The sequence below is a fragment of the Peromyscus leucopus genome, chromosome 20, assembly GCF_004664715.2.
Source record: "Peromyscus leucopus breed LL Stock chromosome 20, UCI_PerLeu_2.1, whole genome shotgun sequence".
Taxonomy (NCBI): domain Eukaryota; kingdom Metazoa; phylum Chordata; class Mammalia; order Rodentia; family Cricetidae; genus Peromyscus; species Peromyscus leucopus.
The window spans coordinates 2,564,541-2,592,058 of NC_051080.1; the positions used below are offsets into that span (position 1 = coordinate 2,564,541).

At 56.8% G+C, this 27,518-nt stretch overlaps 1 protein-coding gene across 2 annotated transcripts; it reads left to right on the forward strand.

The window, feature by feature from the left end:
• Nucleotides 1-5,777: 5,777 nt before the first annotated feature.
• Krt80 (keratin 80) lies at nt 5,778-27,518 on the forward strand. Of its 2 annotated transcripts, none has more exons than XM_028874387.2 (9): nt 5,778-6,202; nt 11,247-11,455; nt 16,012-16,072; nt 16,347-16,442; nt 23,279-23,443; nt 23,859-23,984; nt 24,507-24,727; nt 25,544-25,599; nt 25,725-27,518. In XM_028874387.2, exons 1-9 carry the CDS (start codon nt 5,903-5,905, stop codon nt 25,850-25,852), a joined length of 1,362 nt encoding a protein of 453 aa, XP_028730220.1. In that variant the 5' UTR covers nt 5,778-5,902; the 3' UTR covers nt 25,853-27,518. The 2 variants fall into 2 exon arrangements, with proteins under 2 accessions (XP_028730220.1, XP_037053244.1); XM_037197349.1 differs by lacking the exon at nt 5,778-6,202 and adding an exon at nt 10,768-10,906.

Here is a 27,518-nt window from a genome sequence, read left to right on the forward strand (position 1 = left end):
CCTGCTCCTCTCCACGCAGAGGCAGGCCTGAAAACTGTGCCTGAGAGACCTCTGGCATGAGCCCATCACCCACAGTGCTGGCCACGGGCTGGTTTTCCCGAGGGAAGGCTGGGCAGCTGAAGCCTGGACCAGGGAAAGCTAAATGTTCCGTGCTGGGTGCTGTCTGCAAAAAGGAAGAGCCTGGGCACTCCGACTTGTCCCTGCCCTGCCCTGAGTGTGCATTTCTCCACCCTCTGGACATATCGAGGCTTCCTGGGGAAGCTTGCAAGGACACCCTCCCCTCCCCTTCTGTTGGAGCCCACTGGGTTTCCTAGTGGCTGTACCCAGCAGGACTGCATGGGAGGTTGATTGGACCATGGGTCTGGGTACCAGGTGTTTGGAAGAGTTTACACTTGACTGTAACTAGCAAGGGGGGAGGGTCTTCTGTTCCACCCCTTGTCATTGTTATAAATAGACCTTTGGAATAAAGTTCTAGGCCGGTGGATAAGGATCCAGGCCCACCCGAGTCTGTCCTGTGTTTTCTCTCTGTTTCTCTCCCCTCTATTTCTAACTGAGTCTCTTATCCCTCACTCCTCAAGAGTCTTGGAGTAAATGAATGTGGGGGCTGCTCTGCCACATCCTTCTCAACCATCAAGCTTTTCTTTTCTTTTTTTAAACTAACTTTCTTATTTATTGAGACAGGATCTCACTATGTAACCTTACCTGGCCTGGATCTTGCTATGTAGCCCTGGCTGGCCTCAAATTCAGAGATCCTCCTGGGTGCTTGGATTAAAGGCATGCACCACGATACCCGGCCAGCCTCCAAGATTTTGACAATGACAAGGTGTCAAGGTCTCCCAGACACTGAATGGGAAATATAAGGAGTAGGATGTTTAGAACTCATTTCAGTTCAGGCCTCTGGGAGCTGGCTGCTGGCGGCCTGCATGAGACCCCAGGACAAACCCTATGTCAAACCGAGATTTATCCAACTCAGCCCAGGCAAGCAGACAACCAGATCCTGCAAAGCGAAGCCCACAGCCGACCCTCTTGCCACAGGTATCCGTCCGCTGACTCTCCACAGACCACTCGGGGTCTGCGACTCAAGCTATCCCTCAGCTCTTGGTGATAAACCCTCTACCCCGGGAGACAGAGCAAACGCTCTGTGTACAAGATGACCTTTCACTCAGAAAGAGCTACCACCAAGACCTACTGCGTGCCAGATTCCCTGCAAAGAAGTGTGGCATCCAGGGACCGGAGCCCTCACCATCCCCGTGCGCTCAGAACTCAGCTCAGCGGAAAGGCAGACACAAACGTGTCAACAGCCAACAACAAATCGCTACAAATTGGGTTAAGTGGGCAGAGGACGGCAGAGCTCAATTAGCCTTGCGGCCTCCTCCAGCCTTGCGGCCTGTCCTCATTACACAGTCAGGCATGCCTGCCCTCCCCAGGGTTCCCTGGCTGAGAGCCTGGCAGAGCAGGGGGTGTTGACAACTGGCTACGGAGACCTTACTGAACCAAACTGGGGGCGGGGGGGATTAAAAACTAAAACAAAAACAGCCACCATTAGGTATAACCTCATTTTACGAATCTAGAGACCAAAGCATTTGATAAATCACACAGCTGCTAAGTGGCAGAGCCCCAGACCAGAAGTCAGATGTCCCCACTCTGGGCCACGGTCCCATAGCACCCACCCAGCAGCCTGTCTTGCTACCCTCGTGCCCATCTTGGACGAGGATACAGCCTCCAGGGATCTGCAGCAGCCTCCAGGGATCTGCAGCATCCTCCAGGGATCTGCAGCAGCCTCCAGGGATCCGCAGCAGCCTCCAGGGATCTGCAGCAGCCTCCAGGGATCCGCAGCAGCCTCCAGGGATCTGCAGCATCCTCCAGGGATCTGCAGCATCCTCCATGGATCTGCAGCAGCCTCCAGGGATCTGCAGCATCCTCCAGGGATCTGCAGCATCCTCCAGGGATCTGCAGCATCCTCCAGGGATCTGCAGCAGCCTCCAGGGACCTGCAGCAGCCTCCAGGGATCTGCAGCATCCTCCAGGGATCTGCAGCAGCCTCCAGGGATCTGCAGCAGCCTCCAGGGATCTGCAGCAGCCTCCAGGGATCTGCAGCAGCCTCCAGGGATCTGCAGCAGCCTCCAGGATATGCAGCAGCCTCCAGGGATCTGCAGCATCCTCCAGGGATCTGCAGCAGCCTCCAGGATCTGCAGCAGCCTCCAGGGATCTGCAGCAGCCTCCAGGATCTGCAGCAGCCTCCAGGGACCTGCAGCAGCCTCCAGGGATCTGCAGCAGCCTCCAGGGATCTGCAGCAGCCTCCAGGGACCTGCAGCAGCCTCCGGGGATCTGCAGCAACCTCCAGGGATCTGCAGCATCCTGACTCATCTCCGGGGCTCTTTGCAAATGAACACTGTCCAGTCAAACTGTGTGTGATGTCAACGTTTCACATCTGAGATGTCCCACACAGAATGTGGCCCCTCTCCACCGTCCAGGTGTGGCCACCCAGGGTGGGGCTGCCAAGGGGAGGAAACTCCGAAGATCTGGGAAGTGGAGGGGCTGCACAGGGAGCCACCAAAGGACTTTGGCCCAGTAGTGAAATGCCGGGATTGTAGCCTCTGTGGATTCCTGAGGAAGTCATGGTTCCTCTGAGCTCCACAGCACCTACGGCACTCCAGTAATACCAGCTCTTGTCACCACGGTCACCATCCCACACAGGTTTGCACCTCCCAGCTTGTGTGTGGAGCGCCTTCCCTCTCCTCCACCCCCACAGTTCCTCTTCCTCCAGGCCTCGGGCTCCTCCCGGAAGGTGGCCCAGACTTCCTTGACTGGCACACAGAAGGGGCCTCACTCTCCACCCCTCCTGTGCCCTGCATCCTTCCCAAAGCCACACTCCACTCCCTGGTCCCCACTCTGGAATCCTCAGAAATGCCTATCTCACAGCCACCAATGCTCAGAGGCCAGAAGGCCACGCTCCCACATTCCCTGCCTCAGAGGCCTCAGGTCAGCTCTGCTCCCAGGGAAGACCTGGAGGAAGGGAATAGGCACCGAGCAGGTAGTGCCCTCTGTCACGAACAGCTTGGGAACACTTTTGAAGGAACCAACATGAAGACAGGCCTTCCCACCCTGCCCTAAAGCAGGGATGTGACATTCTCTCTTTCCTGACCATCCCCTGACTCCCGGATGCTGAGTCCCAGGCTGGCCAGTACTCCTGGCAATGTTCACCCAGTAGGCAGTGAGAGGTTGCCAGTCCTTGGATCTGCCTCGGGCCGTCCCAAAGAGAGCAAGGCAGAGAAAAGAGACTGAAACTATGACACAGAGATGAATGCCATTCCCATAAGACCATCCAGCCAGATGCCTCTCCTCCCTAACTGTGAGGACAGGCCAAGAAAAGCCAGGGAGAGCCAGCACAGAGAAGTAGGCAGGAGTTAGGGGGAGAGGTCAGAGGTCACAGGGACTGAGTGATAAAGGGAGGCCTAGAGGATAGAAGGGTAGGTCTCCAGAGTCCCGGAAGTCCACAGCGTGTTCTCACATCCTTCCCAGCTGGCGTGCATTTCTGGAGAGGATCCAGGAAGGACCCAGGCAGTCTCTGACAGGACTGAATATCCACATCTCCTGCCCTCACTCCCACAGGCTTCCTGCTTCGATGGGCACTCGGTCCCTGGAGCCCTGGCTCCTCACAAGCCTGGGAAAGGGTCCTGTCTGAGCTCGGCAAAGGCAGATAGATGCCCTCCCTGGCTGAGAGGGAAAGCCTCTGGCCAAAGGCAGCCTGATCAGACAGGCCTGAGGGGTGCCCACCCTGGGGTGGAGAGGCAGGTCTTCAGGGGAGGACCAGGGAGGTAGGGTGGAGCGGACTACAGAGTTTGTTTATTTTGGGCTTTTTTGCTGCTGTTCCTGTTTGGCGATCACACTGTGACGGACAAAGACACCTCTACAGACGGGTACCCAAGGAGAGGACAGGGCTGAGGAGAGGCAGCAGGTGGTCCCCGTGTCCCAGGCCCATAGCCATCATTCTAAAGAGGCAAGAGCACCCCCCCCCCAAGGAAAGCCCCAGAGACAAGCCCCTCATTGCCAGCCGGGGACAACAAACTGACCTGTCTGGGTTTGAGGGCTTACCAAGAACCTGCCAGAGTCAGAAAGAAGTGACGGACTGAAGTGAGCATTAAGAGCAAACAGACCTGACTGGGGTCAACAATAGGGAGACGGAAACCAGCTCCAGCATTTGTCTCCGACCCTTCCCACGGCATCCGAAGTCACCAAGGACAGCCAGTACCCCGAGACCAGGCACATTACCCCACCCTCTGTACCGAGGATGGCGAACTCGGTGTGCACTTTAAACGGAGGCGGTGGGGAGGAATGAGAGTGCATTGAGGCCATGCCGAGCCCAGATGCCAGCGACTGCCCCCTAGGAGCACTAGGGGCTGACCACATGCCATTCAGATACCAGGCCAAGGAAAGAGGGTGGGAGGCCAGGGCAGCCACACCAGCCACACTAGGCTGCTGAGTGGGGAACACAGACAGCATCAGCAGAAGTGGGGCGAACACTGTCCTGGGGACCCAGTCACATACAGCGGGTCCTGGAATCCAGGATCAGGATGGACTCATGACCCCGCCGCAGAGTTTTGTGTCCAAGCAAACCAGAAGTGTCCATGAGTGGGAACCGGGCAGGGGCCCAGGGCAGGGGCCCAGGGCAGCTGATGTGGCTCAGCCAGCCTGCCCCATCAAGACTACTGTCTGCCTCGGGTCTGCACAGGGCCTGAGTCCCCTCATTTTCTACAGACATACTCCTCTCTGTGCTCAAGAAGGTGGTGCCAGACCTGGGGGAGGGGGACAGCTGGTAAGAAGAAGACATCCCTGGATAAGGAGGAGCTGGACCTGGCCGGGCCCTGGGCTGAGAGGCTCTGTAGCTCCTGAAAGCTCCCAGCCCCCTTGCTGGCTGGTTTCTGTGCCAGACTTCCCCTAAAGAAGATAGGTGTGTGAGTAGCCAGCAAAGAGGGACGGTCGGGGAGAAGGGAGGGGAAGAAGATTCTCGACACCCAAGAGACAGCACTACATCCAATTAGAGACCATCTCAGACCCTCAGGGGACTCTGAACCCAGGCCAGCTACTTGGAGTAGGCCCTCTATTCTAGATTTGTGATTAAAACTTTCAGCCCATTTCTCAGATGAGGATAAAATCTAGCCACATAGATGAGGTTATGCCAGTCAGCCAAGCTGACTCTACAATCCAATGTCACATCTCCAAAAACAAGAGCTATGGGCTTGGCCATGTGCTCCCCGCAACCCTTGAGTCAGTGGGGCACACACAGCTGGTCCTCGGTAAGGGAGCGAGGGCAGGGAGGAAGGGGGAAATGAGAAGGGGACATTCTGACAGATGGGAAATAAAGAATAAAGGGGCTGTTTTCCAGTGCCAGCCTGGCACAGTGCCCAAGGCCGTCATCTTACCCTCAGAGCTCAGGGCTACACTTGCCTCATCTTTTCCAGAAGTATGCGAGCCCAGATACGTCAGCCTTCAGGTATGCAGCAATCTGTGGCTGGCTGGCTGCCTTTCTTCCCTGCTTCTTCCTGTGGAACTTTGCCTTCTTGGCACTGACCACCCTGCCCTACCCAGCCAGCCCAGCCTCAGGCCCCCTCCTTAGTTAGGGCCTTCTTGTAGGGGACTGTGACAAGCCCCTTCAACAAGGCAGATCCCCTGTGGGGCAGGCAGAAAGCTGTGGCACGGGGGAGGGGCAGGAGCCACATCATCTAACAGGTTGGTCAGGCTTCGAAGGGCCACGCCCTCTTGCAGCTAATGAACACCATGCAACAGGTGTTTGCGCCTCAGTCCCCAGCCGGCCCTGGCTGTGACAGGAGGTAGCTACCACCACTCCAAAGCTCCCTCGCTCACTGGTGAGCCCTCAGGCTCCCAGGCCCAGGGGGGCCACCATGGCCTACCGCTCCTGCGTCGTCGGCTTCAGCAGCCTCAGTGGCTGTGAGGTGACCCCAGCGGGCAGCCCCCAGCCTAGGACCTCAGGATGGGGCAGCTGTGGGCTCCCTGGGCCTGGCTTCAGCTCTCGAAGCCTCACAAGCTGTAGGCCAGCCGGCATCATCCCCAAGGTGACTGTGAACTCCAGCCTGCTGGTGCCTCTGGACCTCAAGGTGGACCCAGCTATCCAGCAGCAGAAGAACCAGGAGAAGGAGGAGATGAAGGTCCTCAATGACAAGTTTGCCTCTCTGATTGGCAAGGTGAGCCGAGTGGGATAGGGTACCAAAACAGAAGGGCTGCCAGGCTTTCCAGGTGACCCAGCTGGCGGTTCCCTGAGCATCGGTCATCATGCCCCACCCCTGGCCCTAGCCAATGGGGATGCAGCATGGCTAAACCAGCTGAGACTGGATAAGAAATCCTGATACATCCTGGTGTCTGGAGCAAAAGAAACCCCAGGATGGACTCTGAGGGTTATCTGAATAAGGACATGCCCCCTGGCTTGCGAGAGTCAGTCTACCCCTGTAGGAGCCAAGGGAGTGTTTCTCAGTGCGGCTCATGGAGGTGTGGCCTGCTGGCCTCTTCCCAGACAGGTGGGTGGGAGATACTGCTAAGGATGCTCTCCTGACCCATGCCTCAAACTCTGGCCCCAAAGCATCTCCCGCGGGGCTGCCCTGCTTGCCTACCCCTTCCATTCACAGTGCCATTGTGGTGAGCAGGTCCAAAGGGGTGTGCGGGGTCTGAAGGAGGCTCTGTGAGTCAAGACGCAACTTGGGCATGTCAGGAGAAAGGAATGTGAGAACTGAGTCCAGCCAGCAGCCAGCCGCTGGGCTGTTTCGCGCTCACCTAGGTGGAAGGACCAGGCCCCTAGCAACTCAGCCCCTGCATCTCCTGGACTCACTGCAGCGAGTTCTGTCTAGTTCCCAAACCTGTACCCACTCCGTGACTCCGAGACACCTCCGTGAGCAAGCCTCCCGGCTAGGTTACCTCCTGGGCCACAGCTGCATGGACTGGGCCGCACGCCGGTATGCTAGGCACCACAGGGCGCTCCACAGGTTTACCTCCAGTTCCCTCAACTGCAAAGAAAGACATTTTGCGGCCATCACACAAAGAAGGGAAACTGCCTTCCTCACCTCCGAGGAAGCAGAGATCCAGCCCCCCTACCCTAGCCAGTCCTCATCTGCCTCTGCACATCTGGGGGTCCCGAGAGGTGGGGGGGACACACAGGGAGGTAAGAGAAGAAAGTGTCATGTGTGGCCCAGATGCTGAACCCCACAGGAAGTTAGCAAGTAAGGCTGAGGTCAGCGCCAACATTACCACCACAGCTGTGTTTTCCCAGCTGTGCAGGTGAGGCAATAGGACCAGAGAGGCTAGATGCCTTGCCCACAGTCACACAGCCAACACACGATAGAGTTTAGACTTGATCCGAATCTGAGGTAGGAATGGTGTCTTCCTGTCCCTGACTCATCTGACTGCTTTGGAGTCTCCCCCATTGACATCTCAGGTGCCCAGATTGGGGGAGGGCACATAGCCCAGGCTGTACAGAGGGAACCCATGGCCTGGGAGGTAGGCCCTGCAGAGACGCCTCCTTGACAAGCCTGGATAATCCCTTAAAAGGAGTGCTTCGCTGAACTATGTAATTTGGCTTCCATGGGTGGCTTTTCTCCTTCCAACAAATGCCAATGCTGATGTCACCCCCTGCCACTGCTGTGGGCTCTGGGTGGGAGCCATGGGCGTTGGACCCAGGGGAGGAGCCGTGGCAGTCGCAGTTGGGGTCCTGGGCTCAGGCCTGTGAAGTTCTTCAGCAGAACTCCAGCCTCCCAACTCTCAAACTTGGCCTTGAGATGGGGTGCCCTTCACGGTAGGGCGCAGGGAACTGTGGGTTCCAGCCCTTTGGGAACCCCGGTTATTGGAGCCCTGTGCCAAGCAAAAACTTGTGGGGGCCCCAGAGAGACAGGCAACCACTTAAGCATCAGAACCCTCCTACTGGGTTTTAATCCCGGGCCCACCATCGGCCTGCTGTATACACGTAGGAGAATTGCTGGACCTCCCTGGGCCTCGGTGCGCAGCCGTGTAGGGAGGCTGTCAATCAAACGGAATGATGTCTGAAAAGTAGCCAGAACACGTCTGGTAGCTCGTGCGAGCTTTCTGATCATTTGCTAAGAAGTGAAGTAAATAAGCCCGGCGCAGGGAACTCCCAGACCTGACGTCTTCCTTGCAGGGCAGGGGTGCAGCTCAGGCTTCGGAGAGAGGTGCAAGCTGGGAAGGTCCAGGAGATGGGTTCCAGGCCCAGAGCAAGGCTGAGGCTCTTTGAGCAGGGCAGAGGGAGGAGCACCCCCCTCACCTCCCCCTTCAGGGCCCTCTGCCGCCCTGAGAAACCAGTGTGTGTGGAAGGGAAGGTCCCTGGAGAGGCTGGCGGAGGGGCCCTACTGCCGCCACGGCGGCGTCTCCTTCGCTTCTGGGCTGTGTTTCCTTACTTAAGTTGCTCACCCTCTCTGAGCCTCAGGTTCCAGGCTCTGCTGCAGTCGGCCTGTGTTCCTGCCAGTGGAGGACTAAAGGCCACAAGGACAGGATGAGGAGGGATGGGGGGGGGGGATGGTACCATCCGTCGGTGCTGCTGCAGGGGATCTCCAACAGACAGACAGCCTAGGCAATGGGTGCTGAGGAAGGACTGGCAAAGCCCAGTCTGTGGTGGGGAACCCAGAGCCGAGGTGACACCCGGAGACTGGGGCAGGCCATGCCAGCTCTAAAGTTTCGGACATGCCCGCCCTGCCGGCGTCAGACACAGGCCAGGCTTCCTGCGAGTCTCTGGGATTTGACACCCTCCCAGCACGTCAGGGATCCCTGTCAACGTCTCCCTGCAGACTCAGTGGCTAGGCTCTCCCCAAGGTGTGTCCCAGCTCCGGCCAAGAACTCTAAAGGCTACTTGGTGTCCCTGTGAAATGCATCTCACACCCTAAGTCCTGTCCAGCCCGCCCTGGCTCCACGCAGCTCCCAGCCTCAGTTTCCTTAGCTGTAAAGTGAGGAAGCAGGCAGACCAGGAACTTGCTCTAGGAAGGAAAGCCCCTCCCTCAGGCGGCCACTGTGCCGCCATAGGGCAGGGGTACAGGCTAGAGACTGCACAGGCGTCTCTGGAGAGCTGGCCTTGCTGACCCTCCCTAGGCCTCTGTTCCCACAGGGAGGAGCCCAGCAGGCAGGTCGTAGCTAAAGCTGAGCTTTCATCCGCACCCACCGAAACAAGAGACTCCCCCAAGGCGGGGGCTGTCCTTGGTACCCCAAGAGCACAATGGCCTCCAACTGCACTGGCCCCATTCACAGCATCTCCCCACAGAAGGGTGCTGAAGCATAGAGCACAGAGGTTAGACTAAGGGAAGGACTTCCTGGTATGAAGGCTTTTCTGTTGCTCATGGGTGGAGGTAGGAGCCTCGTTTCTCTCCTCTCACCGCACCCTCAGTGTAAACAGGGACTCCTGCTAGTCAAAACGGAGGGAAGGTGGGGTGAGCTAATACTCCCCCACACACGCTCCCTCACTCACACACAAAGCAAGGCAGAACCCTCCTGACCTCCAGTCCCACTGAACCTGTTTCCTTGTGGCACAGGTTTAAGGCAGCGCCACACAGAACTTCCCAGAGAGATGGGCGTGAGGCAGGGGAATGACTGCTCACTCATGTCGCAGTCCATGCCTCTATCCAATGCTCCTGCTCCCCTCCCTGCCAGAAACAGAGGCGCCAAATGATTGCTGCAGCTCTTTCAGGCTGTGGTCCTGGGAGCAAGGCCAGCACCCTCAACATACCACCATCCATCCGGTTAGCACCGCATCCTCACAGCCAGAACAGCTTCCTGCCATCCCGGAGTGGCCAGCCAGCCCTTCCCTCTGTGGCCACCCAGGGCTCCCAGACGAGCAGGGATGGTACATGAGGAGCTGGGGTGGGGGCATCCTTCAGAGCATACTTGGAGCATACATGTAACGGAAGAAGACAGGGGACCACGAGCCCCAGAGCACAGGCAAGGTGTGGACGGAGCCGGGAAGTCTGGGTCATCCTGGGATGCACTCCAGTGGGAACTGAGGTTACAACAGAACCAGGCAGCCTTCTGGGGGCCTAGCTATGGTCCAGAGGTTGTAGGTGTTTCTGTCGGAGTCCAAGACAGGATGGGGGTCAGAGCTTGGAGAAAACGGCAGGGCTCAGAGACCTCCCTGTCCCCATCTTCAAGGTCACCCTGACCCTGCCTGGAAGAAAAGTCTGCTGCAGAAAGGCCCTGACCCCTGAGGGGGCAGGTGCCCTGGCCCACAGAGGGTACATTACAGTGGTTAACAGTCTCAGAGAAGGACTGGGGACACATCTCGGTGGACAGTGTTTGCCTAGTGTGCATACAGGTCCAGATTAGACCTCCAGCACCGCGTAAATCGGGAGCTGTGGTCTCAGCACGTGGGCGGTGGAGGTAGGAGAGCCAGAAACCAAGGTCGTCCTCAGCTTTATAACGAGCTCGAGCCCAGCCTGTAATACGTGAGACCTATGCGTCCCAAAACAAGCAAACAGATGAAAACCCAGGTGCCAGGCTTGGCTCTGCTGCCCGCTGATTTTGTGACCTCAGGCAGTTCTTACAGCTCTGTGGGCTGGGTTCCCCCCTCTGGAAACTGGGCTGATAGCAATAACCCACTCCATAGGGTGTTGCCGCAAAGGAGCTGAGACGGGAAGCACTTGGAACCAGTCTGGTGCAGAGTTGGCACCTCATCCACATTGGCAATTACCACTCTCCCAAGCTCATTCCCATCTTCGATCCCGCCCCCCACGGCCCTTTCACAGGCAGGCAGTGTTATCAACCTCGACTTCTAACTGGGGAAACTGAGGCTCAAAGAGTCTGCACCTCTGGGTCTGTCGGGAGGATTAATGCTAAATCACCAAGTACACCCACCTTGCTGGGTTTCAGGGCCAGATGAGCTCAGGTTTGCCATGGAGGAGAGGCAGGTAGGACCCTGATACCCCCCAAGCCCCTATTGATGGGCTCTTCCAGACCCAGCCTGTGACAGGCAGGCCTTCCGCACCCCTGCTCCCCTCCCTCACTGGAGGCCCAGCCCAGGCTAGGAAGCCTTCTTGGCCCCACCTCCATCCTGTCTTATCTCAGCATCTTCCACTCAGCAGCAGCGGAGAGCTGGAGGTGGCTTTGCATACTGAGGGGAGCCGGTGTCGGGAGTGTGTGCAGATGAGCTGCCCTGTCACAGAAAGCCCCGCTTTGGGGGTCCCCAGCCTTCACAGGGAGCCCAGTGTGGCACCTGACGACCTGCTCGGTACCCTCCTGCTCTTGCAGGTGCAAGCTCTGGAGCAACGCAACCAGCTGCTGGAGACCCGCTGGAGCTTCCTGCAGGGCCAGGGATCAGCTACCTTCGACCTCAGCCACCACTACGAGACGTTCCAGGGCCGTCTGCAAGAGGAGCTGCGCAAAGTGAGCCAGGAGCGGGGGCAGCTGGAGGCCAGCCTGCTGCAGGTGCTGGAGAAAGTAGAGGAGTTCCGCATCAGGTAGGTCTCGCCTATCGGAACCCGGGGTCGAAGCTGAGGGTGGGGACTAGGCTGGACTCGGGCAGGTGCACCTACGCTGGAGAAAGAGGAAAGACATTGGTGAAATTATTAAGGCCACTCCACGTGGTTAAAAGGGAGGTTTATTTTGTAGGGTAACTCACAAGTGAAGGGATCGGTAACAGGGTCTGGGAAAGGTGTAGCGCAGTCCGGCGGTGTTCTCTGGAGGACTCTGCTCGGTCTACCTCCAGCTTCCAGGGTCCAGGAACCAAGAGAGCCGGCCCATCCGGATCTCAGGTCTTCAGGGGTCCTCTCTCGGCCCCGCCTTGTAGGCGTGACAGTTACCGAAGCCTCAATGGGGGTTGGAACTTTCAGATCAAAGCTGGAATGGCGACCCACTACAGAAAGATGCGATGGAACGTGGCTCTTCTCTAGACAGAATTCTTGAGGAAGTGCAGCGATGGTCCTGTATCAGTGACCCTTAGGATCCAGCAGCTTTAGCTGCAGTGGCTTACCGCTGAGCCGTTGCGTGCTTGCACAGCACAGGCCTGGCTCCAGCAGCCCCTCCTGAGCCTGCAAACGTGCCAGCTCCTGTGTGCTGCCCTAGGACGGGATGTCTTGCCTCCAGCAAAGCAGCAGGAGGACCGCGCTCTGCAGCGTGCTCTGGGTGTTTTGACCCTGGTCTCAGGAAAGGAGAGAGAAGTACTGTATTGCAGGGAGGGGACAGGCAGGACAGGGCTTATCTTCACAAAGCAGCAACCTCCTGGGGGAAATGCTGCTAGGTGTCAAGGTAGCTGGGGGACCAGAAAGATGAGGAAAAGACAGCCCCTCCCTGCCCACATGATGCTTTTACAGCTACTGGGACAGAAGGACAGATGGCAAGCACCACCCAGTAGTCACAAGCCCAGCCTAGGCACCAAGTTGGAGATGTTCATCCTATCTTTGTGGCCTCAGGCAAGCACAGTCCACTGACCTCTGTTTCCTCCTGAGTGAATGGACACGGCGACTGCCACTAACCGGAGTTCAGGTTGTCCAGGTGGCACCTGGCAGAGATTTTTCTGTCCCCCAGAAGGTTGAAGTTGACCAGCATTGGCTGAACTGATCTGGCCAGCCTAGGAAGGCAGAATGAGCACTTGGGAGGCTCAGAGGAGGGGTGACCCTCTCTAAGATCACCTAGTGGGCAAGCCCTCCAGGACGAGCAGATAGCTTCTATCCCTGAGTCCCCACACACACACCCAGGATGGGGCAGGCGCTGGGGAACCAAGCATGGCTGATCCTGGTCTTGCAGTGTGGCCCACACCCTACCAATCAGAGGCAGAACCAGCTATTCTAGGAGCAGCAAGGCAGAGCAAAAGAGAGGAAACCCGGGCTCCTAAGCTGGGGCTTACCATGGAGGCCCCCTCTCCCAGAGAGAGCCTTGCCCTCCCAAGTCCTAGGAAAGCCATGTGGGCATCTGATCATTGGGAACTGCCCAACACCTGACCACAAGAAGCAGCAGCCCATTTCACTGGTCCCTAATAGGTCTGAGAGCCTCAGAGGGAGCACAAGGCCAGACCTACTAAACCAAATCACCAACGCCAGTGGCCATGGCATCCCTGGGAACCCGCAGCTGAGTACCTTTCAGGCATGGCTGGTTGCTGTCACCCAGCCGCTGGCCCGCTTCCTGTCTGCCTCAGGCTGCTCTCTCTTCCCCGGGGAGGAGGAGAGCAGATGTGGTCTTGCAGAGGGGTTTCAGGAGTTTTTGGTCTGCAGGCCAGAGCTGAAGCTGGTGCTGTAGGGTGGAGCCCTGACAGGGAGAGGCTGTGCCTTGCCTCTGCAGGGTGATGAGCTCAGTCTTGCTCCCAGAAATAAACAAGTTCCAGGGGGGTGTTGGCAGTGGTGACAATCTAAGGGCCTGAGAACAGGTTCGGGAGCTGGTGGCTGGCAGACTGGCAGAAGGTTGGAGGTGGGACAGGAGGAAGGCATCACCTGAGCCTTGTGGTGGGGATGGAGACTTCCAAGCACTGGAGTACCAGAGATCTCCAAGATCCGGCTAGTCCAACTTCTAGTTACTAAGAACAAAGCAGAGACCCAGCAAGGGAAAGCAACGAGCCCAAGCTCACACAGTAAGAGACGTAGGGCCGGCACAGAGCCCCGTAAGTGTGTGGCTGGGGGTGTGACTAGGGGCTGGGCGTCAGTCAGCAGGATGGAGCAGGCAGAGGCAGGCTGTACACCCCTGGAGGAAGGGGCCCTTCCAACTCACCAGAAAGCTGGGAATGAACAGCAAGAGCTTCAGGGAGACTGGATACCAGCCCCAGACTAGAACCCAGTGCCAGATCTCAGACCTCTCACTGGACCATTAGCCTGGAGTTCAGACATTGGCCCACCTGGAGGCCATCTCTAGGTCCTAGGCAGGACCTGCTCCCACTCTCCTGGTATCCTTTCCTACTGGGGGGCCATTTGGCTACCCTCAAAGTCCTGATACATATGTCCCCCAGGTCTCCAGTGGGTCTGCCTGAAGCAGTCTAGAAGCAAAGGCCCCTCACCCCCATAAGGCCTCATTCAGGAGGGCAGGCAGCGCCACAGGGCTCAGCCAGGAACAGGCTCCTCCTAAGCCTCAAGCAATGAAGAACTAGTGGGACAGTGAGGGAGACAAGATGATATGAGCATCCAAAGTGGGGGCAGACAAGGAGGCTGCCCAAAGGATGGGAAGGGCAAAAAGGGTTGAGCAGGGACCCAGCACCCGGGGGTCCCACCAGATGCCTCCCCAAAGTTGGCGGATTCTGCTCCCCAGAGGAAGGCGGGTGCTGACCAGCTACCTGCATTTAGACAGGATGAGGGGCCCCCTGGCTTCAGCCCCAAGACAGGGGCACTTCACAGGGCCTCTGAGAGTCCAGGAAGGAACATGCCTGCGTCAGACTACCCTGAAGGCTAGTAATGATGCTCAGAGAGCCAGCCCCAGCCTCCACGGCGCTTCCAGAGGCTTCATGTGGGAGGCCATGGCAGAGGTTCAAATGGTCACGGGTGTGAGACCTGGAGAAAACACTTTCAGTCCCCGTGACGTTTCCACTGTCACGGCCAAAGAACACACGTAAGTGCTGGAACCAAGTCCTGCCGCTACTGAGCAAGGGAGCTAGTGCTTGAGCTCCCTGCTCAGCCGGCCCTCTTAGAGGCCCTCGGCACCTTTCACTGTCCCACAGGACCCTGAGGGCCCCCCAGCTGGAAGTTCTGAGGGTCACAGGAGAAGGGAGTCCTCGGTACCTGGTGCACACACATACACATTCACGCCTGTAGTCAGGACTTCTGAAGCGTTTTGATCCCCCTGATGCATGCCCCCTGTGCAGTCCCGTCATGACCGAGACCCTCAGAGATTCCTAGAAGACAAGATAAGGCCAAAGGCCGCCGCCCATAGCCCGAGATGCCCTGTGCACACTGTCATTCTTAGGTCCCCTCCAGAAGACGTGTGGGTCCCGTCAGCTGACAGGGCCACTGTGACCCTGGCCCCGCTGGGAGGTCAGGGACTGGGGCAGGCAGGTGCCTGTAATTAGAGCTCTGAGTCAGGCATTCCTGGAGAGGAGAAGACAACTAACCCACTTCCATGTCCACCCCCTGGGGCTGTCCTCAAGGGCTTGTGCAGGACACCTAAGGCGGGCAGATGCCATCCACCCTATGGGGTGCCAAGACCAATGCCATTACAGAAAAGAGAGGGTAAGATAGGGGACCAAATCCTAACTCACCCAGCACTGTCCTTTGGGCAAACCCAGGGTGAGCCTGACTCAGGAGGGAAGCAACATGGAAGAGAGTTAAACTTTGTAGCATGCCATAGACAGGTCGTGAATCACTGTCATTGTCACAGGGCAGGCTTCAGCAGCCCCCTGTGCAGCCTTAGACACAGGAAGTAAGGGAAGCTGGGAGGAATCAGGTGCTGCTAAGCGTACTGGAGACCTCTCTCCCTGCCTCCCTGTGGAGGTCACAGAACAAGATGGTGTCCACTCTCTAGCCAAGCCGAGGAGCAAGAACAGGCTGAGGAAAGGGGTGGACCGGGGAGGAGAGGAGTGAGCAGGGTACTGGGAGATGACAGACCACAGGCATGGCCCACCTGGACTTGTAATTCTGGGGGGCGCGGCGGAGGAGGAGCCACCATGAAAGGGGTGCACAGTCAAGGAGGCTACCCAGAGGACTGTGCAACAGAGCCAGGGAGTGGACAGCCACAGCTGGGAGTTACAGGGGAGCGAGGGGGTGTCTCAGAAGACCTGAGATTATGTCCACCAAAGGAAGAGCCAAGTTTTCTTGTCTGGTTTTGTTTTGTTTTGTTTTGTTTGCTTTAAGACAGGGCCTTGCTAAGTAGCCCTGAATAGCCTAGCACTCGCAGCCCAGGTGGGCCTCAAGCTTATAGAATCCTATCTGCCTCCCAAGTGTGAGAATTACGGGTGTGTGCCACCACATCTGGAACAGCCACCTTCTCTAATTGTCATAAAGCCTAGGAAGGTCTAGCAGAGACCTGGGCCCCTCTCAAAGCAACAGTTAACCCGACCCCAAGCTCCACAATGTTACTGAAGGGGGAACATCTCTCCCCACAGGTACGAGGACGAGATCTCCAAGCGCACAGACCTGGAGTTCACCTTCGTCCAGCTGAAGAAGGTAACTGCTCAATGCCTAGGGCCCTCCATCACGGCCCTCTGTCTGCCATGATCCTCTGCCCTTGCCTCCAGCATGTCCCACTGTCCTTGACACCTAAGCAAAGTTCTCAGGTGCCTGGGCTGCAGGACCGATAGACAGAGAGAAAGGGGCAGGTCCAGGCTCAGGCAGACCCCCTCTGGGTGTCACCTCCCTCCACAGAAGCTGCCCCATCCAACCCCTGCCCTGAGCCCTGGCTTTTTCAGTCTCCATCTCTCACCCCCACTCCTGTCTCCAGGACCTGGATGCCGAGTGCCTTCGACGAACTGAACTGGAAACCAAGCTGAAAGGCCTGCAGAGCTTCGTAGAGCTGATGAGAACTGTCTATGAGCAGGTGAGAGAACAAGGTCCTCGTGGAGCCAAGTGCTCGCTGCTTCCGGGGCAAGGGTAGGCCATGGATGTTTAACACTCACTACTTCCAGCCAGTGACATCACGCCGTCTCAAGCGCCCTCCTCTCTGGGTGTCAAGGACCCACACATTTCATGATGCAGGGGCAGGGTTCCCGAGGTCACTCTCTTTGAGAGAACCATCGTCATGTGTGCTGGAATGCTGGCAAACAGACCAAATGGCCTGGCAGGGACCAGTACTGTGGGCCTTGAATGCGCTTCCTACTTGGACCCAGCCCCCATCGGGCCCTGTAGTCTGACCCATAGTACTACTTCTAGCTCTTATGAGCATGCATTTGACCCTCTCCCACTCTTGGCCGCGACGGGGAAGACTCAGGATGGGCTTCAGCACAACCTAAAATGATATGGCAAATGCAGACAGAGGAGCTTCCAGAACATATCCCCATCTATCTCCCAGGTCCTCAGCTGAGCCTGGGGAACAGTGGCCCAGCAAGGGCCTGGCTCTTTGGGAACACCGTCCCTTCCTGGGTATCCTACCATGGCCTCTCACCCTCTCTCCATATCACCTGTCTCAGGAGTGGGGGGGGGTCCAGGGGTGATCTTACACAAGTGTCTACAGTCTGTCAAGGAATAGAGAGAGCCATGGCTGGGGTGGAGGGGCTCCCAAGCCTGTATGCTGCCCACAGCTGGCACCAAGCCGCAGCAAAATGAAGCCAAGGTTGGGGCAGGGTCAGCCACTGCCACAGGCTAAGCAGAGTTCTGCCATGGGCCACGCAGACTTCTGAGCACAGCTTCCCGGCTTGGCAGGGGAGACCTCCAACAGGCTCAGCATCCCAGGCCCCCTGAGGGACTGATAGCCATGTGTAGCCCCGGGATGGCACAGAGCAGAGTGAAGCCCCACCCTCAGGAGCAGTAAGAAGGCAAACTCACAGCTCACCTCACCAGCAGCACAGAAAAGCACTCTGCCTAGCACGGTCCTCCATAACCAGGCCACACCCGTGGGCTGCCCGAGGCTCCATGCTTACAGATAGCCTGCTCTGCCCAAGCTCCCTTTGGCTTGGTCTGGGCCAGTGCTTCAGAACCAGAGTTCCGCTGTGCTCACCAATGCCTGGCAAACTCAGAGCTCTAAGCCGAGGTGGAGGCCCTGCAGCTGAGACCCAGGCAGAAGGAGGCTGGCCATAACCAACAGACCCGGGCATTGCCAGGGATATGCCCAAGAGACTTTTTGGTCCTTTCCCAGTAGCTGGGCCTGTGAACTCCAGAAGGATGGAGCCACGGCTCTTGGGCCCTGCTCCAATTCCTCCTTTTTATCATTTCTGTCATGCTGGCCAAGCTGTGTCACCTCTGTGGGCCTCCTTTCCCACATCTGTAAGTCAAGGAGGATAACAGGAGCAGCCTGGCATGGCTGTGGTGTGAACGAGCCCATTCAGGTGTTCACTGCGTACCTCCTAAGTGCAGATTTGTGTCACCTCCTGAATGAGACCAGTCTCTCCTCTGAGGAGGGCACAGCTCAGCTGATGAGCCAGCAAGTACATCTGATCAAGGCCACTCCAGAGGGTGAGAGGCTGGGGGGGGGGGTGCAAAGGGATGGGCGGTTTCACCAAGCCAAAGAGCAAAGGAGAACTCCAGAGCCATGGCTAGGGAGCCGAGGGGTGCAAGCAAGCTGAATCTAAGACAGGGACCGTCTAGCCCAAAGGGAAGGCTGTACGAAGCTCCCCCGCAGGAGAGCGAATGGGGCAGGCTGGGAGTTATGGGCCAGTGACAGCCAGCAGACTTAGCACACACGGGGCCCTGGGCTCTGAGACAGATGGGCACGGCCAGTGCTGTGGAGTCCCCTGACTTCTGTCTTGGTCACTGCTGTGAAGAGACACACGACCAAGGAAATTCATAAAAGAACGCATTTAACAAGGGGCTTGCTTACAGTGTCAGAAGTTAGTTCGTTACCACGATGGCGGGGAACAGGGAGGCATGGCAGCATGCATGGTGCCAGAGAAGTAGCTGAGAGTTTTCACATCCTGATCTTCAAGCAGAGAGAGAGAACTGGACCAGGTCTGGGCTTTTGAAATCTCAAAGCCCACCTCCAGTGATATACTCCCTCCAACGAGGCCACACCTCCTAATCCTTCTCAAATAGTGCCACTCCCCGACGACTAAGCATTCAAATATCTGAGCCTGGGGGGGGGAGCCTTTCTTACTCAAGCACCACAGCATCCTTGATCATCACTCACAAGACTCCTACAGACACCCAAGTCGTCTGATGCTCAAGTCTCTCACATAAAGCTGCACAGACATTGTTTGCATGTGACCTGGGCACCTCCTCCCCTGTGTTTTAAATGTTCTTACACTACCAAATACAATGTAAACAGCAGTTCTCCATCACATTGTTTTAGGGACCAATGGCCAGGGAAACAGCCTGCGCATGTCCAATAGAGGGGCAATTTTACCCCATCTGTGTTTGGCTGAATCCTCTGAGAAACAGGTGACCACAGAGGGCAGCTGTACATGGTTGCTACTACCTTTCTGAACAACAAGGTGTCCCGTCAGCCGGACACTGGGGTGTGGGCCTTATGATCCACTCCATCCATGTACCTCTGTACCCTGAGAAGACAACATTGACCCTTGGCCAAAAAAGATGCCAGTGAGCCCCCAAGCCACCACTGCCTGAGGGAAATAAAATCACACGTGGGTGTTTTCTTGAAGCCACGTTTAAAATAATACACTGGGCTGGACCATAGCTTTTTGGTAGGGTGTTTCCCCAGCCTCAGGAGACCTTAGACTTGACCTCTAGCACTGCCCTCCCCAAAAAGGGAGGTAAAATTATTTTAATAACATATTTCCCTTAACCCTATATAGACAAAATGTGAGTAGTGTGCTTGGTAATCAATATAAATATTAGTGGACTGTCTTACTTTTCTTTCTCTTACTAAACGCTCAGAGTCAGGCATGACAGGGCAACACTCAGAAGAGAGAGGCAGAAAGAACAAAGGTTCAAGGCCCTCCTCTACATGGTGGCTTCCAGGCCAGAGAGGGTGCGCGAGACCTGCCTCAGCAACAAAAACAAACAAAACACGCAGCTAAAAAGTTTAAAGTCTGGAGCACATTTTACACTCACAGTGGCTCGTCTCAGGCAGATGAGTCCCTCCCATGTGCTCCGAGGCCACTCATAACAGAGCAGGCCTGAGCAAAGGGCGGTACAGACCACAGCTCCCTCTCGTGACAGGGAAGCACAGTGGATGGTGGGTAACCCCAGGAAGGCTGGGCACTTGGGTTTCAACTTTGGGTCTGATCAGAAAAGCCTTGAGGTAAAGATCTACATCCCATCGATGTCCCCTGTCTCCAGCACCAGGGAATGCATAGCAAGAGGCCCACAAGGCCTTCCCAGATGGCTGGATGATTCCCCCTGGCTAGACCTGCAGTATGCATGGGACCTGCGTGCATCCAGCATGAATACTGCCTGCCACACCCAGGGGCCCTGGTTCCAGGGAGATTAGAGCAGAATGCTCATGAAAACTCCGTGGATTTGGGTAATAATAAAATGAGTACAGGTTTTAGAACGACCCAGATTTAACATCTGGCTCAGTAACTATGGGAACCGCATCTGGCTTGGTAACTATGGGAACTGCATCTGGCTCGGTAACTATGGGAACCGGAGCAGGTTGCTTCAATCTCTTCATGCCTCGATCTCCCCATTCATAAAATACTGCACTGTACTGGTGTGTGTGTGTGTGTGTGTGTCTGTGTGTGTTGTGTGTGTCTGTGTGTGTTGTGTGTGTCTGTGTGTCTGTGTCTGTGTCTGTGTCTGTGTCTGTGTCTGTGTGTGTTGTGTGTGTCTATGTGTGTTGTGTGTGTCTGTGTGTCTGTGTGTGTGTCTGTGTGTGTCTGTGTGTGTGTCTGTGTGTGTCTGTGTCTCTGTGTGTGTCTCTGTGTGTGTGTGTCTGTGTGTGTCCGTGTCCGTGTCCGTGTCCGTGTCCGTGTGTGTGTGTGTGTGTGTGTGTGTGTGTGTGTGTGTGTGACTATGGAGGTCAGATGATAACCTCTGGGAGAAGCCTCACGTTTCACCTTGTTGAGACAGGCTCTCTTTGTTGTTCAAAGCTGAGTATGATGGTCTAGCTGGCCCTCCATCTTCCAGGGACACTTTTGTCTCTGTCTCCCATCTCCCCTCCCTTAGGAGCAGGGGGAAGCTAAGGTGCTCAGCTTTCCATGGGCTCCAGGGATTCGAACTCAGGTCCTCACCTTTGCCTAGCAAGTGTGTTACTCACTTAGCCACCTCCCCAGCCCAGAAATTATTTCATAATAGATCTTAAAGCACTTAGAATAATGTCTGCCACGGAGTAAACATTTAAAAGCATTAGCTGTTCCTAGCTCTGGCCTGGCACCCACTTCACAGACAGAGGCTCGGATGGGTTTTAAAACTTGATCAGAGTTGTCCAATGAATCAGTGGATCACTGATCAATGAATTCGGAGTACAGAGCAGTTTTACCAAGCAACACTCAGCTCCCCCAGGAAAGCCACGGTCTACTCACTGCCCCCATTGGGAGCACTGTGAGGCAGATGTACACACAGCAGTCTCCTCCAACTCCAGCTCCCTAGGGAAACTCTAAACTGTACTATGGTGCAATTCTTGCCAACTTGGGGTGTCAGGGGCCTACCCCAAGGTGGCACCTCACCACACAAGTGAGCATTGTTCTACCCTCCTTCCCGGAGGGGCCGGCGTGTCTGGACAGGCGCGCGGCTGTTGTGAACACCACTGCCTGCTTCTGTTATCTTGCTCCCGCCTTCCCCGGCTTCTTTTCAGAAAGGGTCTGAGGTGGCGCATCAGTGTTGGCTATCCCTTGTCCCCAAGGGGGAAGACCGGTCCTTTGTAGCATCTCCTGGTCATGCCCTGGACTTTCCTGGACCAGATGCCAAGTCAGGCCTGGGCTGGGTGGTGTGGGACTAAATCCGTGACCCTTACTCACTGATCTCCACAGCCCGCCCACCAGGGGAGCCCCAGAATCACATCTCCGAAGCTGTCCTAGCAGGCGCCCGTTTACAGAGGGGGATGCTGGTGTGATGATGGGTCTGTGGTGACCACTGGCCTGACTCCATTCAGGGCTTCAGCCTGCCTTTGCCCAGAGACTCACATTCAGTTCATCTGAAGAGCAATCAAAGATACCCACGGCTACCAGGCCCTGAGCTTGGTCCTGCCAGCTCGAGAGGGCCTCCAGAATGCTTGCTGCACTCAAGCTTCCTTTTCTAGAAGGTGCTGGTGGGCAAGACTGCGGGCAATCGAAGGGGAAAGGCACCCCCCCCCCCCCCCGTCCATACAGTCCATCTAAATCTTTACGCTAGGATACAAGCCACCGGGAAGAAGTTCCAGCCCCTGCCAGGGGCAGAAACCAGAGGCTGCACCACAACCTCTCTAGGCATAAAGATGAATGGGGGAGGGAGGGTGTCCCAAATGTGATGTGCCAAGGTCAAGGTGAGTGAGGCCCTAAGCAGGCCTCTAGATCCAAGTGCCAGCTCACAGGGAGCCAGGGACAAACTGAAGGGTGTGTCACACATCAGCACAGGATAAAATTCAGACCCCGAGAGACTCTGCATTTTCAATAAGAAAAACTGTAAGAAAAAAACAAAAACAAAAACAGAGTGGACAACTAAAGACTTGTAGTGATCCCCGCCAGTCTCCGTCCACTCCTCCTGTTAGGATCCAGACTCTGGAGTTTTTAAAAGGGAACGCGGCTGTCAGCAGCGGGAGACATGGGCAGGAGAGTGGTGACCGAAAGGAGAGATGGGGTCTGTGAATGCCAGCAGAGGCAGTGGTCCAGGCCCTACACCCACAGAGTGTGCCACAGCCACAGCCACCTCTGCCTGGCTGCCTGCCTGCCTGTGGCCAGCTGACTCACCTCTCTGTGAGGAGTGCGGGCAGTCATAGTCACACTCACAGTTGGCTCCTCCTCCCATCCCCAGGCCCCACAACGCCTGGGTTGTTATTTAGCACCTCCAGAGGAAGCCGCCCAGGCTTGTGGCAACACTTTGCAGCCCCTGAGAGACCCCTGTTCCCACCTGTCTCTCTGTGTAGCCCTATGATTTCCCACGGGAAAGTCAGCTAGGACAGTGAAATGATGGCCTGGTGCTCCAAAGACAGCTAGACGGCTCAGATCCTCGGGGCTCCCAGGGTGACAGGGAGCACAGGTGGTCAGGCAGAACTCCGCTCCCCAGCGATTGCCTCCCCCCTCACCCCCTACCCCGCCCCCATGCCATGATCAGGGAAAGATAAACTCCCTGGGCTTGTGGCAAGCACACAATCCTGTCCTGTCAGGCCTGGAGTGTGAGGAAGGGCTTTGCTAATTCCAGCAGGTTCTCGGGACAAGTGACTGATAGCAGTTACATCCATTTCCCAAGGATGCACCAGTCTCTAGCCCCACCGTGGCTGGCTAGCATCCTTCTCCATCCTCTCTGGTCCAACATCTATTCAGCAAACACAGATGATGTGGGGGCCCACAGCTCAAGGTGACCCTCCCAGGCCCTTGGGGCTCTCCATCCAATGGGGAGGCAGAGAGCAGCAGACAGTGGAGGGCCCTGTCCCCTCCTCCACCTCAACACCAGCCAGGGCCACGGGTCTTCCCCACCAGTCAGGAAGAGGGGCTCCAGCCTGAGTATGAAAGCCAGAGCCACCCCTGTCAGAGAGGGCAGTAAGCCCCACCTGGACTTCCTGGGAAGTCACAGCGTGGAGCAATAGGCTCCACCTCCTGAGGGGACAAAGGGACCGTGGGTGGCTGGGAGACCTTGAGTGCCCCCCACACACACCAGCCCTGAGCCTCCCACTTCTGTGCTGACCAGGAGCTGAAAGACCTTACAGCCCAAGTGAAGGACGTGTCGGTGACCGTGGGCCTGGACAGCCGCTGCCACATTGACCTGAGCGGCATCGTGGAGGAGGTGAAGGCCCAGTACGACGCCATCGCTGCTCGAAGCCTGGAGGAGGCGGAAGCCTATTCGCGGAGCCAGGTTAGGGGCCGACCCCGTAGGATGGGGCAGGAAGGACTAGAAAGGAGGCGGCTGAGACCTTGTGCCCCTGGGCCCTGAGGTTCTCTGAGGAGTAGTGGGGAGCATCCGCAGGGAGGATTGGATTGCAGCATTCAGTCCACAGGCAGCATGGGAAATGTGAGAACCAGCTCCCGCAGGGCTCTAGGGGGGCCAGCAGGGGGTAGGGGTGCATGGTGCTCTCCTGGGGGGTCACAGTGTTGCCATCATGCCAGCCAGGTGTGGGCATAGCTTACCCAGGGCAGTCAGGAGGAAGATACCAGGGGAACGTGTGGGGCTGGAGAGGGAGGTGGGGAGGGACTGTAGAGATGAGGCTGGGAGGGATGCTGAGGGGCTGCATCAGACCACACCTGGCCACCCCTCTTCCACACCCCTGCAGCTGGAGGAGCGAGCTGCCCGCTCAGCAGAGTTCGGGAACTGCCTCCAGAGCAGCCGCTGTGAGATCGCAGACCTCAACGTGCGCATCCAGAAACTTAGGTCTCAGATCCTCTCCATCAAGAGCCATGTGAGAAAGCATCCGGAGGGCCCGTGGGGACTTGGGGGATAGAGACACTCACACCCAAACTCCGAATACACACAAGACCTGGCCAAGGGGTCCCGAGCGAGCAGGTCAATATAGCCTCGGTTTCGTAACCTGCCAAGTTGAGAGGAACATGGTCTGCTGTGGTGGCTGTGAGGATCGCGTGAGTTCTGCACAGTAATGCCTTCTGTAAACACCCAGAGCTGCTGGGTTATCAGAAACATCCATGTACAACCAGACCCTCACCCTTGCCCAAGCCCAATCAATCATACAGAAAAGGAAGAATGAGGTCAAGCCTCAGCTTCCAACAGGGACTCCTTTGGGTGGCTTGTGGGACTTCCCTACTCTTCAGGTCCAAGCGAGCTCCCTCTTAGTACATTGCAACCCATTACCGCACCTAGGAATGGTGTTGCTTAGCTACACACACACTCGGGCAGCGGCAACCTCAGCCTGGGCGCACCGCCTCTCCTAACCACCGCCCCCCTCCCTTTGGCCTCCCGGCTACAGTGTCTGAAACTGGAGGAAAACATCAAGGTGGCCGAGGAGCAGGGCGAGCTGGCCTTCCAGGACGCCAAGGACAAGCTGGCCCAGCTGGAGGCCGCCCTGCAGAAGGCCAAGCAGGACATGGCCAGGCAGCTGCGGGAGTACCAGGAGCTCATGAACACCAAGCTGGCTCTAGATATCGAGATCGCCACCTACCACAAGCTGGTGGAGGGAGAAGAAAGCCGGTGAGCGGTCGGTCGGGTGAGAGCGGGGCTGGGTAGTAACCCGGCACCTGACAGGCCTGCCGTCCAGCCTGACCTAGTCACCGGCTGGAGCTGGAACCTAGTTCTGCGCGGCCTGCTAGTCCAGCTAGGAAGTGGGCTAATGACAAGCACCTGTCATTGTGGGAAAGCCATGTGCGTCGGACCAGTGAGATGGCTCGGCGCCTCCCACTCTGAGCTCTATCCCTGGAAACCCCGTGGTGGAAGGAGGGAACTAAGTCCCACAAGTTGTCCTCAGACTTCCACACACATGTAATGGCACACACACACACACACACACACACACACACACACACAATTTTTTTTTTACAAGTTCAAGGTGGATATCCGTTTGTTTTGTTTGTTTGTTTGTTTGTTTGTTTGTTTGTTTGTTTGTAAGTGCTCGGTCGGGTTCACTATCTATGCACAGTGGAGAAGGGACTGTGGCCCCATGGATCCGACCCGGGCGGGGAGGTAGGAGGTGGGGAGTCCAGGCCTCCTGGCTTATCTGAAGTCCAGGTTTGGGTTTCAAACACCAAGCCCCTCCTCCCCCCACACCCTGGGGAGCCACAAGCAGGACCACCATGGGTCCTCAGCTCCCTAAGCCCTAGAAACTCCAGAGACAAGACAGGGCTCTAGAGACAGGGAAGAGTGGGCTAGCCAGGGTCACACAACAGGACAACCGCAGGCCTGGGGATGACAGCCGAGAACCGGCCTGCCCTTGGCAGAGCTCAGCCCACACTCCTAATGGGGTTAAAATCCTAGGTTCCTGTCACATTCTACCGTGTCTTCCTCCCTCAGGATGGACCTGCCCTCTGCCACCGTGGTCAGCGCGGTACAATCCCGATGCAGGACCAGTAAGTCCCCGGAGACCCAAGACGGGGACACACGGGGTGTGGGGGACCGTGGCCCCAAAGGCATCATGGGTGTGACCTCCAACCCTCCAGCCCCTTTCCTCCCCTCCCCTTTGTGTCCCCTGTAGCTGCTGTCTCCAAGTCTGGCCTCTCCAAGACGCCCTCCCGGAAGAAGAAGAACCGCAGGGGTCCCGTGATCAAAATCACCGAAATGTCAGAGAAGTACCACTCCCAGGAGTCGGAGGCTTCCGAGTAAGGCAGCCACCCCAGGAGCCTCTTCCACTGCTGCCGGAGGGACTAAGCTAAACTTGGGAAAGCCGCCTGGAGTCTCCAGGCTGGGAGGGGAGGTGCTGAACTGAGGTGGGTTCCAACTGAGGCTTCGTTTCTCCGGATGGTCAGTGAAGGCAAAGGGGCATCACCAGCTCCGTTCCACATCAGTGTCTCACTCACCACTTCCAACCTCCTGGCCACAGGCTGTCCTGGCTGGTAAAGGGGAACTTGGGGTCAGTCACCTCCTTGATCCTCTGAAACTCCTCTTCCTATATAGCTCTGACAAGGTGCTTGCCTCTTGCCCACCGCTTGCCCCGACCTTCTGCCTCAGCCTTGCCTCGCGGCTGCCTCAGAGCCAAGGCTGCCGTCCTCACCCACCAGCTGGGCAGCAGCCTGGGCTGAAGGATGCACTGGGTTTTGTCCCATACATGGAGTGCCTGGGGACTAGGGGCTGAGGACTCCTGGTTTTCCTGCCCTTCGGCTCCCCAGACACCTGACAGTATTGGGGGACAAGGGAAAGAAAGGCCCCGTGTGTTAGACAGAAGCCTAAGTCTCGGAGAGGCCCAGATACCTGCACTCACCCTCTCTGGGGACTAAGATGCCAGCCATAAGTAGGTTCTAAAGCTACTCTGGCCATAACCAACACCCTAGGAGCAGAAGCCAGAGAGGACACCCTGACACCAGGCCTTGCCTTCACCTCCCTGCCGTTCTGGCTTGTGCCAACATCCTGCAGTCTGGGCTCTGCCTCCATCCCAGGTCTCTCCAACCTCAACCTCTGCCTTTGGTACAACAGGCCCTGTAGCCCCCGGGTCCACCCGTCCAGAAATGCCCATTTCCCCCAAATCCCACTTTCTAGGACCTCTGTTCTATCCCCAGGGCCAATGATCCAGCACATCCCACCCAGTGGGCCAACTCTGCCTAGTTTCCTTCCCCACTCCCCCACCCCCATCCCTTCTCCCAAGCTTACTCCCCCTGCCTCTGGTTGGCCATGGGGAAGGCTAAACCTGGGGAGATCTGGAAGGTTCCTAGCCCTGAATTAGTCCAGGAAACCCCAATAAGGGCGTTCAAAGGACTCAACCCAAGAGAGCCATCCTGCACCCACAAGGATATCCAGACTTGGCCAGTGATTCCCATGTCCTACCCTTGGCTCTCAGCTCTGGGGCTTACAGGGCACAGCAATGCCAGCCTCCTTCTCTCCTCCCTTCTTCCTCTCACACCCGTGTCCTGGCCCGAGTCTCACCTCCTCTCCTGGCTGTCTCCCATCCCTTCATCTCATTCTCCAAGACAAGGTGTTCAACAAGGCCCCTGGCCCGCCAAGCCTGCAGGGGATGCTGCTGGGTTAGCAGCTCTCCCAGGCCAAGGAACCAGTGATGTACTCAACTCTGAGCCCCCAAAGCGGACGCTCACTGCTGCTTTTCTCTCGGGCTACTTACCAGTTTCCAAGGGAGCAAACCTCAGTGGGGACATGAAATACAGAAAGTGTATATTATTTTTTCATAACTTATGTGGCTTTTAACTTATTTCCTCCCTTCCTGTTTCTGCACGATCAGCACTGTGCGAACTATCAGGGTTTTAGAAAACTCCTTCCAGCCACCTACTTGACTGGCTGACTCGGGCAAGGGGTGAATAAAGTATTACGATTCATCTATGGA